This window comes from Coregonus lavaretus (assembly GCF_964263955.1).
Source record: "Coregonus lavaretus genome assembly, chromosome: 13".
NCBI lineage: Eukaryota > Metazoa > Chordata > Actinopteri > Salmoniformes > Salmonidae > Coregonus > Coregonus lavaretus.
Window position 1 is genome coordinate 431,787 of NC_140000.1, and position 20,000 is coordinate 451,786.

The following is a 20,000-nucleotide window of genomic DNA, read 5'->3' on the forward strand; positions in this document are numbered from 1 at the left end:
ATATGGCTCTGGTCACCTGTAGTGCACTATGTAGGGAATAGGGTGCCATTTGGGACACCATAAATCAACTGCCTGACTGACTGACTCTGGCTGGGAGTGACCACACGGCAACCACACGGCAACCACCCGGCAACCCACCCGGCAACCACCCGGCAACCGGAGCTCACAGCCATCCTGCTATATTTAACCAGGGGTCAGCAGAGCTTTAGAAACAGAGGAGGAACTGAGTGTGTGAAAACACTGAGGATACATCCTAAATGGCACCCTATGCCCTACATAGGCTTTCAGCCATGACAGGAAGGTCTGAAAAGGAAACGTTGACAGCTTCGTTTACCAAGGATTGGACTGACTTTCACAGGGGTCTGTCTGTCTGTCTGTGTTCGTGAGAGACCGAGAACGGATTACGCCATAGGCAGTTATTCCTCGCCGCTGAAAAACTGATTATACTGTAATACATTTCAGTCAAAGACTCTTGGCAGGATCCAGGGTGATGAATGTTGTAACTAAACCACATCCCCCTCAGTCGGTCATTCCCTGGTCAGACCAGACAGCAAATCTGGTAGTAGTAGTAGTAGTAGTAGTAGTAGTAGTAGTAGTAGTAGTAGTAGTAGTAGTATAGTAGTAGTAGTAGTAAACGTAGTAGCAGTAGTAGCAGTAGTAGTAGTAGTAAACATAGTAGCAGTAGTAGTAGCAGTAGTAGTGGGGCGGCAGGTAGCTTAGTGGGTAAGAGCGTTGTGCCAGTAACCGAAAGGTCGCTGGTTCTAATCCCCGAGCCGACTAGGTGAAAAATCTGTCGATGTGCCCTTGAGCAAGGCACTTAACCCTAATTGCTTCTGTAAGTCGCTCTGGATAAGAGCGTCTGCTAAATGACTAAAATGTAAATGTAAAATGTAGTAGTAGTAGTAAACGTAGTAGTAAACGTAGTAGTAGCAGTAGTAGTAGTAGTAAACATAGTAGTAGTAGTAGTAGTAGTAGTAAACATAGTAGTAGAAGCAGCTGCAGTAGTAGTAGTAGTAGTAGTAGCAGTAGTAGTAGTAGTAGTAGTAGTAGTAGTAGTAGTAGTAGTAGTAGTAGTAGCAGTAGTAGTATTAGTAAACATAGTAGTAGTAGTAGTAGTAGTAGTAGTAGTAGTAAACGTAGTAGTAGTAGTAGTAGTAAACGTAGTAGTAGTAGTAGTAAACATAGTAGTAGTAGTAGTATTAGTAAACATAGTAGTAGTAGTAGTATTAGTAAACATAGTAGTAGTAGTAGTAGTAGTAGAAGCAGTAGTAATAGTAGTAGTAGTAGTATTAACAGTATTAGTAGTAGTAGTATTAATTGTATTAGCATGTCCTCTGTGGTATTATAATAAACCATAGAGAAGTGTGGAACAGCATAAAGCAGCCATATCTGTGTTAGTGTGCCACTGCAGTGATGTGGCTGAATGCTGATCACACTGAGGAAAACAGCATCAGAAGTATTAGTCCTAGAAGGCTCTGTGCTTCAGTATTATCTGATAGACCATAGAGAAGTGTAGCGTAAACAGCCATATCTGTGTTGAGTGTGCCTGCCACTGCAGTGATGGGGCTGAATGCTGATCACACTGAGACTAAAACAGGTCTGCAGCATCCATCCCATCAGGAGACAGACAGGCAGCCTCTCTCTGTCACATGCCGTTCTCAACAGCACCTTTATTCCTCCTATGGTACACAACTAACTTCGCCAATTCATTCACACGTTTAACATGATCCAAAAAAAACTATGACGTACTGAGAACAGTCAACTGTCTCGTTTTCACGCTTAGTTGCATCATCACATTTTATGTAGGTGAGCATTAGGCATCAGGCAGAGTTGCTAATTACTGCAGGGCAGACAATAACTAGTGTGAGCTTTCCCTCTGTGCTCTTCCATGTCAAGGCTGCTACTCTTATCCATTCTTAAGTAATGTTATGGGACTGAAAATGAGTCCACTGCGCCTAGGTACAAGGCTGACAGCATTACCTTTAAGACTATTACACAAAACAGCGGTATTTTAGATGACGATGCCTGAGAATGAATTTGAATGGAGGACAATCCTCATTGACTGCCTTGCCTTCACAGCAGCGCACACAGAGATGAATTACCCATATGAATTCTGCCTGGAAACTGTCAAACTGCAGATGCTAACATCATTTGAGAATAGGGGGTGAATAATATGTAGGTCAGAGAGGGATTTCTTTCATCCAGACTGATTTCATTTCACCCATTGACTGACTGTCTGATTTTCTACCCCACCCCTGCACTGTCAACCGTGTGGAAGATAATCCAATTATCACAGTGACCAATCCAGGGGTTGAAAACAAGGACATTTTCAACCCAAAATTCCCCCTGTACATTCTGGAGGTTTTATAATACGATCGGCTCATCATTCTTCCTCACTTCATTCAAACCTGGCCAGACAGGCTAGAGGTCACAGTTTGAAATCACATTCACTCTGGACTTCAGGCAAAATACATAGAGCCTCTTGACTGACTGAAATGTTTTTCTCTTTACGGCCATGTCGTCGACCTTGTTGCCCCCCCCCCCCCGGTCACTGGGCACCTGTTGTTGTTGTTGTTGTCCTGCAGCTGATGCCCTGGGTAAGTCTGTAACAGACTGGTGGTCTGTCTGTGGGTGTGTCAGTCTGTCTGTCAGCCCTCCAGCCTGCTCTGCGGCCTCTCTGTGGGGTCCAGGGATTCAGTCAGTCTGTCAGTCTACCTTGTGCTGCTACACTGCTTACTATCCCGGTCTGTTCTGCTCCTTCCACTACCCCTCTCTCTCTCTCTCTTCTCTCTCTCTCTCTCTCTCTTCCTCTCTCTCTCTCTTCCTCTCTCTCTCTTCCTTTCTCTCTCTCTTTCTTTCTATTTCTCTCTCTCTCTCTCTCTCTCTCTCTCTCTCTCTCTCTCTCTCTCTTCCTCTCTCTCTCTCTTCCTCTCTCTCTCTTCCTTTCTCTCTCTCTTTCTTTCTATTTCTCTCTCTCTCTCTCTCTCTCTCTCTCTCTCTCTCTCTCTCTCTCTCTTCCTCTCTCTCTCTCTTCCTCTCTCTCTCTTCCTTCCTCTCTCTCTTTCTTTCTATTTCTCTCTCTCTCTCTCTCTCTCTCTCTCTCTCTCTCTCTCTCTCTCTATCTCTCTCTTCCTCTCTCTCTCTTCCTCTCTCTCTCTTTCTTTCTATTTTTCTCTCTCTCTTTCTTTCTATTTTCTCTCTCTCTCTCTCTCTCTCTCTCTCTCTCTCTCTCTCTCTCTCTCTCTCTTTCTCTCTCTTTCCCTCCCTCCCTCCCTCCCTCCCTCCACTAGACCTACATCCCCTCTCTATCCCCTTGACTCGGCTGGCTGACTGCTTCTTTTCTGGCTCAAGTGGCCCACTTTCTCTAATCTTACCACATTTGTTTGACATACATTGAGAGACAGAGAGGATTATAAGGAAGGCTTTTGGCTCGACTCCAGCCAGTCTCTTGATGAGGGACATGGTCATCAACAGATCATCAATAGTTTCTGTAGAGATAGAGGCTGTAATACAGTACCACACAAACAACGGCTGGCAAACTATCATGCAGTTCGCCAAGGCAATTTGCAAGTGACAGTAACAATTTTCAAATTAGCTTTCTGAACGCATGACTGGACTGAAACCGATTTTGTTTTCAAATGTATAACAAGCAAGATTTCTGGCTCTCACAGACCTGTAACTTCTTCTTTAAGAGGCTCCTCTGTCCCCCACTCGTTACCTGTATTAATGGCACCTGTTTGAACTTGTTATCAGTATAAAAGACACCTGTCCACAACCTCAAACAGTCACACTCCAAACTCCACTATGGCCAAGACCAAAGAGCTGTCAAAGGACACCAGAAACAAAATTGTAAACCTGCACCAGGCTGGGAAGACTGAATCTGCAATAGGTAAGCAGCTTGGTTTGAAGAAATCAACTGTGGGAGCAATTATTAGGAAATGGAAGACATACAAGACCACTGATAATCTCCCTCGATCTGGGGCTCCACGCAAGATCTCACCCCATGGGGTCAAAATGATCACAAGAACGGTGAGCAAAAATCCCAGAACCACACGGGGGGACCTAGTGAATGACCTGCAGAGAGCTGGGACCAAAGTAACAAAGCCTACCATCAGTAACACACTACGCCGCCAGGGACTCAAATCCTGCAGTGCAAGACGTGTCCCCCTGCTTAAGCCAGTACATGTCCAGGCCCGTCTGAAGTTTGCTAGAGTGCATTTGGATGATCCAGAAGAGGATTGGGAGAATGTCATATGGTCAGATGAAACCTAAATATAACTTTTTGGTAAAAACTCAACTCGTCGTGTTTGGAGGACAAAGAATGCTGAGTTGCATCCAAAGAACACCATACCTACTGTGAAGCATGGGGGTGGAAACATCATGCTTTGGGGCTGTTTTTCTGCAAAGGGACCAGGACGACTGATCCGTGTAAAGGAAAGAATGAATGGGGCCATGTATCGTGAGATTTTGAGTGAAAACCTCCTTCCATCAGCAAGGGCATTGAAGATGAAACGTGGCTGGGTCTTTCAGCATGACAATGATCCCAAACACACCGCCCGGGCAACGAAGGAGTGGCTTCGTAAGAAGCATTTTAAGGTCCTGGAGTGGTCTAGCCAGTCTCCAGATCTCAACCCCATAGAAAATCTTTGGAGGGAGTTGAAAGTCCGTGTTGCCCAGCGACAGCCCCAAAACATCACTGCTCTAGAGGAGATCTGCATGGAGGAATGGGCCAAAATACCAGCAACAGTGTGTGAAAACCTTGTGAAGACTTACAGAAAACGTTTGACCTGTGTCATTGCCAACAAAGGGTATATAACAAAGTATTGAGAAACTTTTGTTATTGACCAAATACTTATTTTCCACCATAATTTGCAAATAAATTCATTAAAAATCCTACAATGTGATTTTCTGGAGAAAAAAATTCTCATTTTGTCTGTCATAGTTGACGTGTACCTATGATGAAAATTACTGGCCTCTCTCATCTTTTTAAGTGGGAGAACTTGCACAATTGGTGGCTGACTAAATACTTTTTTTCCCCACTGTATATATATATATTTTTTTTTAAATAATCTTTGCGAACTAACAATCACCAAAATAAAAGCTACACAGTCAGGGAGAATTGAAAATTCCAAAAACAATTAATTTAGCAGTGTTGATTTTTGTATTATGTTTGAGCAAAAGAACACAGCATTAGCCATGGCAAAATGTATATAGTTGCAGGAAATTAGCTTTAAAACCGCAACATTTTCACTCAGCTCCATGGAGAAATGTGTAGAATTGCAGGAAATCTACACCGCCAACATGGGGGCCTCTAAAAATGTGTCTACAAATTAGCCACGCCGACTGCGCCCATTGCCATACCAACCACCTAAACCCCTTTTCATCCAGAAAAAAACCAGTGATGTTACAGTAATCTAATCAACAATGTCTTTCAGACAGTTCTTGATCAATAATCTATTCTCAGTCAGTGCAGACAGGAGGCACTGCTGTAAAAAGTTATATTCGGAGAGAACGTCCGATACTAACCGAATGCTTGTTCTTATCTAAAAAAAACACCAAAGGAAAATCAAAAACATTGCTCCAAGTAGGGCTGGCCGGTAAACCATATTTTACTATATACACCGGTATTGATGCACGGACCGGTTTGGATTTTTACTTTACCTTATATGACGGTATTTCAATGTTTGGATTGTTGAATGTAATATAAATGTAATAACTGAGTGATTAAACTGGGGAAATTATGGCAATCGTCCGTTCTTACTACCAGTCGGGGCGGCAGGTAGCCTAGTGGTTAAGAGCGTTGGGCCAGTAACCGAAAGGTCACTGGTGTAAATCCCTGAACCGACTAGGTGAAAAATCAGTCGATGTGCCCTTGAGCAAGGCACTGAATCCTGTAAGTCGCTCTGGATAAGAGCGTCTGCTAAATGACTGAAATGTAGTAACAGACTGCTAACAGTTAGAAACTGCTAATTTGTTAGCAAGAGCTTCGGGTGCGCACATGAATAGTGCCTGGGAGGCAGCGCTGGCATGTGTACTTTTTTTGCCATGAATCTTGCCTGTGAGGCTGTGCTGGTACCAAAAGCACCCTAGAAAATCGGCACAATGCCCCTTGTGGAGAAAGTGAGAACTGCCATTGAATCCATTGAAAATTCATGGTTATAGAGGAGAATAATTATACTGATAAAAGGAAAATGACTTTTTCCACCAAATACAGTCATGCAAAGACAAAATGAATGTGATGCAGTGTGGAAACGATAACAAAAGAGTGAAGGAAATGCAGAAATGTATAAAAATGCAGAAAACTATTTTGGGTTGAAGTTTGATTGAACAGTAGAAAAACAAACAGAAGCGAGAAAGCCCCATTTAAAACCACTTATAATGTATTTGTTGCCACCCTAGGGTCAGGAACAACTCATTAAACATATCTGGAAGTTATATTATTCAAAAACATAAAATACCGCCAAACGTCCATATGGCCCCAGTCCTAGCTCCAAGTGCAACGTACAAAATACACACTGCCTCGATTACAGCAGGATCAACATAGAACAGCATGTCACCTAAGACTGTGTTAGGACAGGTTATGGTTTCCAGTTTAACAGACATTTGTTGGACAAACCGTCTGTTTAGTAGAAAACATTGTTGACAATGTGGGGGGTGGAAGTAGAAAGCATCTCTGGCCAATAAAAACACTGGAAGAGAGGGGGGGGGGCGGGGGCGAAATATGTGTTGTAAAATCAATCCCTTGGCCAACAACAGGTTTACGTCCCAAATGGCACCCTATTCCATTTATAGTGCACTACTTTTGGTCAAAGTTAGTGCACTATTTAGGGAATAGGGTGCCATTTGGTGTCCATTCAAACACATTTCCAGGAGCACTGTCTGATTTCTCTTGGCCAACACCAAGTCCAGGTCGCATCCCACGCAGCAAAACACGTCTCCACCTGTCAGTCCTCAGTCCTCTCTGACATTATGTTGGCAGGCCTTCCCACAAACAAACATCTCTGTTCTGCACAACAACGCACTGCGGAACCAGGTGTTGTGTGTGTGTGTGTGTGTGTGTGTGTGTGTGTCCTGCCCTAAATGAGCACGTTTCCCCCTCTGCTTCGTGCTGGGAACAGGTTCAGAAGCTGTTATCACACTCTTTACTACGATAATTAGAGACAGAGATGTACCAGTATTGAGAGGCCTGTCACAGGCCTGTCAGTGTTAGAGACAGTGGAGTCTGTGTTGTGGTAATGACAGTAGCTTGAAGCTTCCTCAGTCACGTTCACAACAACTGACTATGTCAGAGGAGCTATTGCTTCCTCACAGCTAGCCATTCACGATAGCTCATGGAGACTAGCGTCAGCATTCTGGTGAGAACACAGAAGACCACACAGAGTCTGACTGACAGGCTGAAACAAGCTTCAACTTCTCAATAACCGTGCAATAAAAGTTTCTGGCTGAACTGGAAATGCAGGATCACTAAAGTTTATATTTAACGGTAACACCGCAAAGTCCCCCAGTGTTCGCACTAGCTGTCAGTGTGTCTGAGTGGCCTTGTTCCCTTGGCAGATGGCCGACCCGGCAGCACCAAGGTAAGGGACACTGCTACAGAAAGACAGATGAGGCCTCCTTGTGACTGCAGGGGGAGAAATCTGTAGAACCAAGCAACCGCCTCTCCCAAAGACCAGACACTCCCCTCCTCTCCCTCTCTCCTCTGTCTCTCTCTCTCTCTCCCCCCTCTCTTTTATCTGTTTTCCGCGCCCTGTCCTTGAGAGTGTAACCAGCACAGAGAGTTCTGTAGATTAGAGACAACAGCCAGTCCTGGTTGTGTGGTTGGCCTGCTGTGCAAACACTTGGCGTTGCCAGAATTGCCACCAGCTAAAGCACACAAGGTGAGGAAACCTTGAGAGAAAAGACTGAGCCTTTTACATAATTCCTGTCAGAGCACGAGGTCAAAGTCAAGGAAAAACACCTGTTAGAACAGAGAAAATATCTATTCAGAAAACAGGCCTAATGGGAAAAATAGATGGAAATGTCCAAGATAAGCATTGCATCATTGGCAATGTCCAAGAGAAGCATTGCATCATTGGCAATGTCCAAGAGAAGCATTGCATCATTGGCAATGTCCAAGAGAAGCATTGCATCATTGGCAATGTCCAAGAGAAGCATTGCATCATTGGCAATGTCCAAGAGAAGCATTGCATCATTGGCAATGTCCAAGAGAAGCATTGCATCATTGGCAATGTCTAAGAGAATCATTGCATCATTGGCAATGTCCAAGAGAAGCATTGCATCATTGGCAATGTCTAAGAAACAGGACGCTGAACTATAGGCTACAAGCCATACTGTCCACACATTAGTAGAGGGTCCCACTGGCTAACGCACTCTATCATCCTGCACCAAGAGGTACGATCTCAAGGCTAAACAAACAACTGAAAATGAATCAAGGCCAGTAAAAATGTTATTGGGTGAACAAACTGAGCATTAGGCTGATTTGAAAAGCTGTCGTTCATTATCGAAGTAGCCTTACTATGAACTATGAACCGCCTTACTATGAACTATGAACAGTCTTACTATGAAATAGCCCATAAAATACAGAACACAAGCTACAGTATGACAGAACACAAGCTACAGTATGACAGAACACAAGCTACAGTATGACAGAACACAAGCTACAGTAGGATCGAACACAAGCTACAGCTACAGTATGACAGAACACAAGCTACAGTATGACAGAACACAAGCTACAGTATGACAATACACATGCTACAGTATGACATAACACAAGCTACAGTATGACAGAACACAAGCTACAGTAGGATCGAACACAAGCTACAGTATGACAGAACACAAGCTACAGTATGACAGAACACAAGCTACAGTATGACAATACACAGGCTACAGTATGACAGAACACAGGCTACAGTATGACAGAACACAAGCTAAAGTAGGATCGAACACAAGCTACAGTATGACAGAACACAAGCTACAGTATGACAGAACACAAGCTACAGTATGACAGAACACAAGCTACAGTATGACAGAACACAAGCTACAGTATGACAGAACACAAGCTACAGTATGACAGAATACAAGCTACAGTATGACAGAACACAAGCTACAGTATGACAGAACACAAGCTACAGTATGACAGAACCCAAGCTACAGCTACAGTATGACAGAACACAAGCTACAGTATGACAGAACCCAAGCTACAGCTACAGTATGACAGAACACAAGCTACAGTAGGACAGAACCCAAGCTACAGCTACAGTATGTCAGAACACAAGCTACAGTATGACAGAACACAAGCTACAGTATGACAGAACACAAGCTACAGTATGACAGAACACAAGCTACAGTATGACAATACACAGGCAACAGTATGACAGAACACAAGCTAAAGTATGATCGAACACAAGCTACAGTATGACAGAACACAATCTACAGTATGACAGAACACAAGCTACAGTATGACAGAATACAAGCTACAGCTACAGTATGACAGAACACAATCTACAGCTACAGTATGACAGAACACAAGCTACAGTATGACAGAACACAAGCTACAGCTACAGTATGACAGAACACAAGCTACAGTATGACAGAACACAAGCTACAGTATGACAGAACACAAGCTACAGTATGACAGAACACAAGCTACAGTATGACAGAACACAATCTACAGTATGACAGAACACAAGCTACAGTATGACAGAACACAATCTACAGCTACAGTATGACAGAACACAAGCTACAGTATGACAGAACACAAGCTACAGTATGACAGAACACAAGCTACAGTATGACAGAACACAATCTACAGTATGACAGAACACAAGCTACAGTATGACAATACACATGCTACAGTATGACATAACACAATCTACAGTATGACAGAACACACGCTACAGCTACAGTATGTCAGAACACAAGCTACAGTAGGTCAGAACACAAGCTACAGTATGACAGAACACAAGCTACAGTAGGTCAGAACACAAGCTACAGTATGACAGAACACAAGCTACAGTATGACAGAACACAAGCTACAGCTACAGTATGACAGAACACAAGCTACAGTATGACAGAACACAAGCTACAGTATGACAGAACACAAGCTACAGTATGACAGAACACAAGCTACAGTATGACAGAACACAAGCTACAGTATGACAGAACACAAGCTACAGCTACAGTATGACAGAACACAAGCTACAGTATGACAGAACACAAGCTACAGTATGACAGAACACAAGCTACAGTATGTCAGAACACAAGCTACAGTGTGTCAGAACACAAGCTACAGTATGACAGAACACAAGCTACAGCTACAGTATGTCAGAACACAAGCTACAGTAGGTCAGAACACAAGCTACAGTATGACAGAACACAAGCTACAGTATGACAGAACACAAGCTACAGCTACAGTATGACAGAACACAAGCTACAGTATGACAGAACACAAGCTACAGTATGACAGAACACAAGCTACAGTATGTCAGAACACAAGCTACAGTATGACAGAACACAAGCTACAGTATGACAGAACACAAGCTACAGTATGACAGAACACAAGCTACAGTATGACAGAACACAAGCTACAGTATGACAGAACACAAGCTACAGTATGACAGAACACAAGCTACAGCTACAGTATGACAGAACACAAGCTACAGTAGGATCGAACACAAGCTACAGTATGACAGAACACAAGCTACAGTAGGATCGAACACAAGCTACAGTATGACAGAACACAAGCTACAGTAGGATCGAACACAAGCTACAGTATGACAGAACACAAGCTACAGTGTGTCAGAACACAAGCTACAGTATGACAGAACACAAGCTACAGTAGGTCAGAACACAAGCTACAGTGTGTCAGAACACAAGCTACAGTATGACAGAACACAAGCTACAGTATGACAGAACACAAGCTACAGTATGACAGAACACAAGCTACAGTATGACAGAACACAAGCTACAGTAGGATCGAACACAAGCTACAGTATGACAGAACACAAGCTACAGTATGACAGAACACAAGCTACAGTAGGATCGAACACAAGCTACAGTATGTCAGAACACAAGCTACAGTATGTCAGAACACAAGCTACAGTGTGTCAGAACACAAGCTACAGTATGTCAAGTGACAAATTAAAAATAAATAAGAGTGCTTAGAATTTTGATGTCATTGTTATTCATGCGACATGAATTGCTCATGCTGCAGCCACAAGAGTAAAGTCCATCTAGATCCAATGTTTGAACCAAAACAAGTTTGAAAGAAAACAAATAAGACTGCTCTCTAGTAACCCTTTTTGATCACAACACGGTATAATTTCTGAGGCTTCTAGACATGCAAATGAAAGGGTTTTAAAGAACTCGTTGAATAACTTCAGACAGGATGTTGAAATATCAAAAGGCCCTTATAAGTTCTTAAATGTATTCCTGGTTATTTCTATGCTAATATATTTTAATGCAGAAAACCCCTGAATGCTCTGCAGCTTCACCACTAAATCTACCAAGTGGTGTAACAAAAGCCATCAGTTCATAAATCCTGAACAAACACATAGAGAGAGAGAGAGAGACAGAGAGAGAGAGAGAGAGAGAGAGACAGAGAGAGAGAGAGACAGAGAGAGAGAGAGACAGAGAGAGAGAGAGACAGAGAGAGAGAGAGAGAGACAGAGAGAGAGAGAGAGAGACAGAGAGAGAGAGAGACAGAACTGAGATGCACTTGGTTCCAATACCAAACCAAAACAAGCTTAACAACAACAGTGAAAGTTCTGACAGTACACATTGCAGCCAGTAATGATGGTGCTAAATTAGATGCTACCGTCAATTGTTAGACTCAATAAACGTCTCTTTCAGAGTAGTCAGCCATTGAGGCGGGGAAACGCTTTCCAATAACTACAAACAGATGCATGAAGAACACACTCCGATTGCGTCCCAAATGGCCCACTAGTCCCTTTATAGTGCACTACCTTTGAATAGGGCCCATAGGGATCTGGTTAAAAGTAGTGCACTGTTTAGGGAATAGGGTGCCATGGAAATAGGGTGCCATTTGGGATGCACCCTGTGACTGTGGTGGAGAGGTCAGGGAGAAAAGTACAGCCGTCTCGCCTGCTAAATGAAAACAAGGTGATTACCTTCTTTCACACCAACTAGTCAGTTGTTTAAAAAAAATGCTTGCATTGAAATAAGTTCTTCAGGCGTCAAGGTTCACTAACGGGCCATTGGTCGCCTCATTACGATTTCAAAATTGGTCTACGGTCCACGTGTACCATGAACTCTTGCAAACCCTGGTTGATCTAATAGAACCTATTACAAGTTCTTTGAGAACACTTTTAGAAGTAGGGGAGGTTCCTGACTATTGAATAAAGAAAGAACAATGAAACAAAGTTCAAGAAACTTGCGGTGAAATCTGAAGCAATTGCCTTGTTCTTCTTGTGGCTTTCCGGTATACTAGACGCTTCTGAGTGTACAGCTGCCACTCGCAGGTCAAAACTGATTCCATATCCCAGAGACTTGGAGACTGTTTTGCCTTTAGCTGTGAGGCTGGCTTCCTGCCTGTGGAGCCAGTCGAGGTCCGCTGTGAGGCTGGCTTCCGGCCTGTGGTGCCAGTCGAGGTCCGCTGTGAGGCTGGCTTCCGGTCTGTGGTGCCAGTCGAGGTCCGCTGTGAGGCTGGCTTCCTGTCTGTGGTGCCAGTCGAGGTCCGCTGTGAGGCTGGCTTCCTGCCTGTGGTGCCAGTCGAGGTCCGCTGTGAGGCTGGCTTCCTGCCTGTGGAGCCAGTCGAGGTCCGCTGTGACGCTGGCTTCCTGTCTGTGGTGCCAGTGGAGGTCCGCTGTGAGGCTGGCTTCCTGTCTGTGGTGCCAGTCGAGGTCCGCTGTGAGGCTGGCTTCCTGCCTGTGGTGCCAGTCGAGGTCCGCTGTGAGGCTGGCTTCCGGTCTGTGGTGCCAGTCGAGGTCCGCTGTGAGGCTGGCTTCCGGTCTGTGGTGCCAGTCGAGGTCCGCTGTGAGGCTGGCTTCCGGTCTGTGGTACCAGTCGAGGTCCGCTGTGAGGCTGGCTTCCTGTCTGTGGTACCAGTCGAGGTCCGCCGTGAGGCTGGCTTCCGGTCTGTGGTGCCAGTCGAGGTCCGCCGTGAGGCTGGCTTCCTGTCTGTGGTGCCAGTCGAGGTCCGCTGTGAGGCTGGCTTCCGGTCTGTGGTGCCAGTCGAGGTCCGCTGTGAGGCTGGCTTCCGGTCTGTGGTGCCAGTCGAGGTCCGCTGTGAGGCTGGCTTCCGGTCTGTGGAGCCAGTCGAGGTCCGCCGTGAGGCTGGCTTCCGGTCTGTGGTGCCAGTCGAGGTCCGCTGTGAGGCTGGCTTCCTGTCTGTGGTGCCAGTCGAGGTCCGCTGTGAGGCTGGCTTCCGGTCTGTGGTGCCAGTCGAGGTCCGCCGTGAGGCTGGCTTCCTGTCTGTGGTGCCAGTGGAGGTCAGATGAGGAGAGAAGCTACCAGAAGAACTGTGTGATCTGTTTTAGCCAGTTGTTTGATAAGAGACAATTGATAGCTACTCTTTCTAGGGTGGAGGCTATTCTCTAATCAGCTTGATTACAGTGGAAAGCAACATAGACACTGATTTATAAAGGAGAGATATAAAAGACAACAGCAACGTTTGCTCTTCATTAAAAGCCATTGATTCACTTTTCTAACATTTTAGCAAGGGCAAACATTTTACAATGTTCTTTGTTTCCCTTGTCTGAAAAAAAGGCTTGTATTGCTGGTTGTTTTCTGAACTATGCTTTCTAGAATGTATTTATTAATAAAGTTTATTTCTTTATTACAACACCTTGAAATATTATTTTTCCTCGAAGTGATTATTACCCCCCCCTTGACAGGGCAGGTACTCAAACATGTACATTTCCATCTTGATCTAGTTGGTCACAATTTTTTTAAATCAGAGATTTCATAAATGTTTATTTTGCTTAAAAGTGTTCAAGTTCGACTGATATTTGAAACGAGCTTCCCTTCCAAACCTCATGAATGACAATAGTTAAAACAGGTGAAGGCTTTAAGTTTCAGACCACGGAAGTAACATTTCCAACATGGTTTTGAGGGTCTTGATTGTACAATGCAAGTTTAACTGCACTCCAGGACTCCTATGGATCAGGTTAGTGTACATAATTGCGATTCTTTATGAGCCAACAAAACTTTTTATTTAAAAAAGAGTACTTTACTGAAAGTCGTGCACAGGAGGCACTGTTTCTCTACGACAGAAGAGAATGTATGAAAATGTATGCACTCACTAACTGTATAAGTCGCTCTGGATAAGAGCGTCTGCTAAATGACTAAAATGTAAATGTAAATGTAGAACTGTCGAATCAAGAGGACAAAGATTGATCTGTCACCACCACCGGGGCCTCCAGCCTTCCAGCAGCCTTCCTTTCTCCATAACGGACTGACTGGCCTGTTGAAAATAGACCAGGAAAACCACAAGCATTGGAGAGACGGAGCTAGCTGGAGCTTTCAGGCTTTCCAACAGTGCACGCTCCTGTTCAGCCTAGACAACTGCCTGGACAATGTACTCATACACACGAGCCAACGGCCTGTTCCACAGTCACTCAGCAACCACGGCTCGCACTGGCTGACATGGCTAAAAACAGACACGTCTCTGTAATGATGAATCTCATATTCATACAGTACCCTGACTGAGCCTGGCGCCTTGCAGTCTTTCCTTACCAGGTGGAGTGGGACTGAGTGTGAATGATGCTGCTTTTCCATAGGGACATGACCCCCCCCCCCCCAGCTAACAAAAAACGTTCCCACAACTTTAGAGAATGTTCCTTTCATTAGTTTCATAGGAATATTCCAGTGACGTGAAAGGACTGTTTCCAAGAGACCATTCCATTGATGTCAAACAGAACTTACCTAGAAGGTGGTTACCGTGTTCTCAGAATATTCAATATTAATGGTCTAGGCACGTTTTCATTGGAATGTTGCAAGAACATTCATGTGTCCAGTTTTCTGTGGGTTAGGAGAATATTCCATCAACACCCCAGTAAGAATACAGAGAACATGGTTGCCATTTTCTAAGAATATAAGATATGAATGTTCTAGGCACATTTAATGGGAACGTTGCAGGAACATTTCTGTGTATCAGTTGTCAGGACGTTGCCTGATGGTCCCAAAGAAACAGTCCCCCCCCCCCCCCCCCAAAAAAAACATTATACATCACTGATGCCGAGCCAATCAAGGCCCTGATTGGTGAACCACTGATCCATTCATAGCTCCTTGTCTGTTGGCAAGTTTAGGGATGCTCACACACACACAGTGCTTTTAAAATACAGTGTTTTCAACTTACATATTTGACATAAACAATTACATTGTGCATGTTAATTTATACAGTAATTATTATTCAACGTGTCCTCACCTGGGATTTGAACTCACAACCTCATGGTTGACAGTACTCCGATCTTCCTGCTACGCCACCAGGTCCGTGTCAGGTGTCACTTCATCTGACTATTCTCATCATTGATTTGATTTACTTATTTCAGCAATTGAAGGGCTTTCTGTATAGCTGTCTAATGGCCATCTTTAAATCAGGCGACCCTGCTGACGTGAGTAACTACAGGCCCATTAGTATACTACCTGTGGTGTCAAAGGTTGTTGAAAAGTGTGTAGCAGAACAACTGATTGCCCACCTCAACAACAGCCCCTTCACATTACATTCCATGCAGTTTGGCTTCAGAGCGAAACACTCCACAGAAATGGCCAACTGCTTTTTTCTGGAAAATGTGAAGTCCAAGATGGACAAAGGGGGCGTTGTTGGGGCTGTGTTTCTGGACCTAAGGAAGGCTTTTGATACTGTTAACCATGAGATTCTCATCACAAAATTGTCCAAGTTCAACTTTTCCCCCGATGCCTTGAGATGGATGAAATCATACCTTGAAGGCAGAACTCAGTGTGTCAGAGTGAGCAATGAGCTATCGCCCACTCTTAGCTATGATGTGGGTGTGCCCCAAGGGTCAATACTGGGGCCCCTCCTGTTCAGCCTGTACATTAATGATCTGCCTTCTGTCTGTACTGGGTCTGAAGTTCAAATGTATGCAGATGATACAGTGATATATGTGCATGCAAAGAGCAAACAACAAGCTGCACAAGAACTCACTACTGTAATGGTCCAGGTTACAAAGTGGCTCAGTGACTCGTGTTTGCATCTCAATGTGAAAAAAACTGTTTGCATGTTCTTCACAAAGAGGGCAACAGATGCTACTGAGCCAGAAGTCTATGTGTCAGGGGAGAAGCTCCAGGGGGTATCTGATTTTAAGTACCTTGGCATCAGTGGCGGCTCCTGAAAAAATTCTCAGGAGGGGCAATTTTTCTGATGATTTAGGTGACCTACACACATTTAAAAAAAGATATGTCCAGCAACAACATGAAGACAGGGGCAGCATATAAGTCAATACCAGAAGCATTTATTGACTGATCTCAAAAGTGTTGGCTTACCAGGGTTGGTGGAGCCCTCAGTTTCATCTTTGCCTCGCAAAGCTAACTCAAACACTCCGCAAAACTTCACACACTGGATTAGCCGGCTGAGGATGTGGCGGTTCTTGCTAATGTCGTAGTAAATATATTTGTTATAGTGAATATGGAATATGATATGTTGAGTAAAATGTTGTGCTAAGATCTATTTAGGTCAGGAGCTGGTTATAAGTTCTGTTCCTATCCAATAACAATGGACAAAAGGGTCCTATCTTGTCAGCCTTGTCAGCAGGTGGCCAAGGACAACACCCACGCCATAGGCCTCTCAGTTCTTCCAACTCACGAGTTCTTGCTCTGAGGACACACACACACACAAACACACACACACACACATCATCACTGTTAAACACACACACACACACACACACATCATCACTGTTAAACACACACACACACACACACAAAAATCCCCTCTCTTAGGCTGAACATTTGAAGACAGAGAACCCGACTCAGAGCCAATGCAACAGTGACAGTAGCCTGGAGGTGACCTCGCCCAACTCATCAGGACCAATCAGAAGATCAGAACTACTAGATTGAACCTACTTCATTTATTGCATAAAATGTCTGCACACAATGTTTCGGGGCTCTCTTCAGATAATAATAATAATAATAATAATAATATGCCATTTAGCAGACGCTTTTATCCAAAGCGACTTACAGTCATGCGTGCATACATTTTTGTGTATGGGTGGTCCCGGGGATCGAACCCACTACCTTGGCGTTACAAGCACCATGCTCTACCAGCTGAGCTACAGAAAGTGGATACTCATGGATGCGCATTGCAATTGTAAAATGTCAACACAATTGGAGACACCACGTCATTTTTGGAGACATGTTATTGACAGTAAACTATTGTAGATGCGACTGCTAACTAAATAAAACATTTTAGCTGGCTAGCTAATCATCTTAGCTAAATGTGGGGCAAACAATTCAGTTATTTACCGTTAATTTGAGGGATTGGGGTGAAAGAAATCGAGTTACATAGTGATACTTTACGATATACTGTATTGACAATATCGCAATATTTTAGCGCTAGTTGGCTGTACCTGCACCAAAACACCATTATTGTTCCTTCATAGCTTGTTCTCAATCTTTTCACATTGGGAGCCAATTAGTTTTCAGCACTTTTATTTCCATGACTGATCAAAACTCGTTCTCATGGCTTTCTGATCCCTCTGCAACAGACATATGGTGCGCAATAAAATCACAGTATCGAATCGCAATATGTATAGAATCATGAGACTCGCAATGCTGATGCATATATCTTATCGTGAGGTTCCTGGCAATTCCCAGCCCAAGTTCATTTGCCACAACAAATCTCTTCGCTAGCAAACGCGATGTCTTCTCCAAAACGACAATGTGTCTCCAGCAATGTTTACTTTTTTGACGTTCTATGGCATCTCCACTTTCCAAGCATATATGACCACATGTAATATTTTGGTAAGTGATGCAAATAGTGAACTATGTAGGGCCAGGATGTAAAATATATGTAGCTGCAGCAATTTCTCTTATCTGATATGGTAAGTAATGGGGCTTAATTTATAGCTCCCTAAGAGTTTGACGAACGGGTCCGTGAACGCGATTGCAGATATCTTTACCTCTGAATAAACTGCCTTATATTATACAATTATCCACCTTGTCCAAAAGTCTCTACTTTTTCTCCGTTCTCCAGTAAACTTGTTTTATCAACAATAGTAAGGTTCAATGACACAGAAAGCAGTTCAATGTCGGGGTACAGAGTCGCTCTCTTACCAGGATCGCGGTCCGCTCTGACCAGGGTGAAGGTGGCCGGCTCCACCTCTCTGCCAGCAGCGTTTTCATTATTTAGTCCGTTCGTAGCGGGTATGTACACGATCAACAAGATCAGTCCAAAACCGAAGATCAGTCCAAAGCAGAATGTTTGCAGAATGTTTGTAAACTAAGTCTACAAATTAAAAACATAAAATAACGCCACACTGCAGGTCGCAACATAGACGCTGATAGCCGCCATTGTCTTAGTTACGTTCAACGTTACGTCACGTATGACGAAAGCGCGTAAGTGCATGCACACAGACACCCATAGAGAATGTATTGAAAGCTTTGAAATGTGAAAAAAATAGATTTTACATGACAGGCTATGAGAGACTTCTGGGCGATTTTCAACCTGACTGAAATCGCCCAAAAAACGGGCGGGGCCATTTGAAGCACGACTTTAGCCTGATTTGACATTTAGTGGCTGGCAGATCAGACGTGAACACTGATAACTGCTGTTGCCGTGATATAATTTTTTATAAATTTATTTAAAAAAATTATATATATATATATATTTTTTATTTTTATAATTGATTAGAAAAAAAATCCCTTCCTTTTCCCGTTTGGCAGTGCGTCGCCCATATCGCCCTATTGAACAAGCCGTCCCTGCTTGGCATCATACTTGATTCCAACCTCTCTTTTAAAAAGCATGTGAAAAAGGTAATTCAAATAACCAAATTCAACCTAGCTAATTTCCGATTTATACGAAATTGTTTGACTACAGAGGTAGCAAAACTGTACTTCAAATCTATGATACTCCCCCACTTAACATACTGCTTGACTAGTTGGGCCCAAGCTTGCTGTACAACAGTAAGACCTATTCAGTCTGTCTACAAACAGGCTCTCAAAGTGCTTGATAGGAAGCCCAATAGCCATCATCACTGTCACATCCTTAGAAAGCATGAGCTCCTGAGTTGGGAAAATCTTGTGCAATACACCGATGCATGTCTTGTATTCAAGATCCTAAATGGCTTGGCTCCCCCTCCACTCAGTATTTTTGTTAAACAGAAAACTCAAACATATGGCAGCAGATCCACAAGGTCTGCCATGAGAGGTGACTGTGTAGTTCCCCTAAGGAAAAGCACCTTTAGTAAATCTGCTTTTTCTGTGAGAGCTTCCCATGTCTGGAATACACTGCCATCAGACACACACAACTGCACCACATATCACACTTTCACAAAATGCTTGAAGACATGGCTAAAGGTCAATCAGATTTGTGAACATGGTCCCTAGCTGTGTGTTGCCGCTTTCCATGTCTGTTGTCTGTAACTTGTGAGGTGTGGAAACATTTTGTTGCTTTTATGAATTTTGTCTTGCTGCTTTTTGTTCTATGTTGCTCGGTCTGTATGCTACGTCTTGCTTGTCCTATGTTGCTATTTCTGTATGCTATGTCTTGTTCTATGTTGTTATTGTCCATATTGTAATTGTTTTTAATAACCTGCCCAGGGACTGCGGTTGAAAATTAGCCGGCTGGCTAAAACCGGCACTTTTACTGAAACGTTGATTAATGTGCACTGTCCCTGTAAAAATAAACTCAAACTCAAACTCAACTCAATGTTGGTGGGGCATATTAACCTGTTTTACGGATACTCCTGAATCGCTATGATCAATAAAATTAGTTTTTCTTGAGTGTACTTTTAACAAGAGCTGAGGTTGACTTCAAAGTGCATTTTCCCCCTATAGCTTACACCCATCAAGTTGTTTAATCTACA

General features: G+C 43.6%; 1 protein-coding gene across 1 annotated transcript in view; it reads right to left on the reverse strand.

The window, feature by feature from the left end:
* The window catches only part of LOC311139269 (uncharacterized protein), a 71,389-nt gene that overhangs the window by 25,346 nt on the left and 26,043 nt on the right, over positions 1-20,000 (reverse strand). The window contains exon 6 of the mRNA XM_084174158.1: positions 12,446-13,431. Coding sequence (XP_084030284.1) covers positions 12,446-13,431 — 986 coding nt within the window. The remainder of the gene's footprint in view (positions 1-12,445; positions 13,432-20,000) is intronic.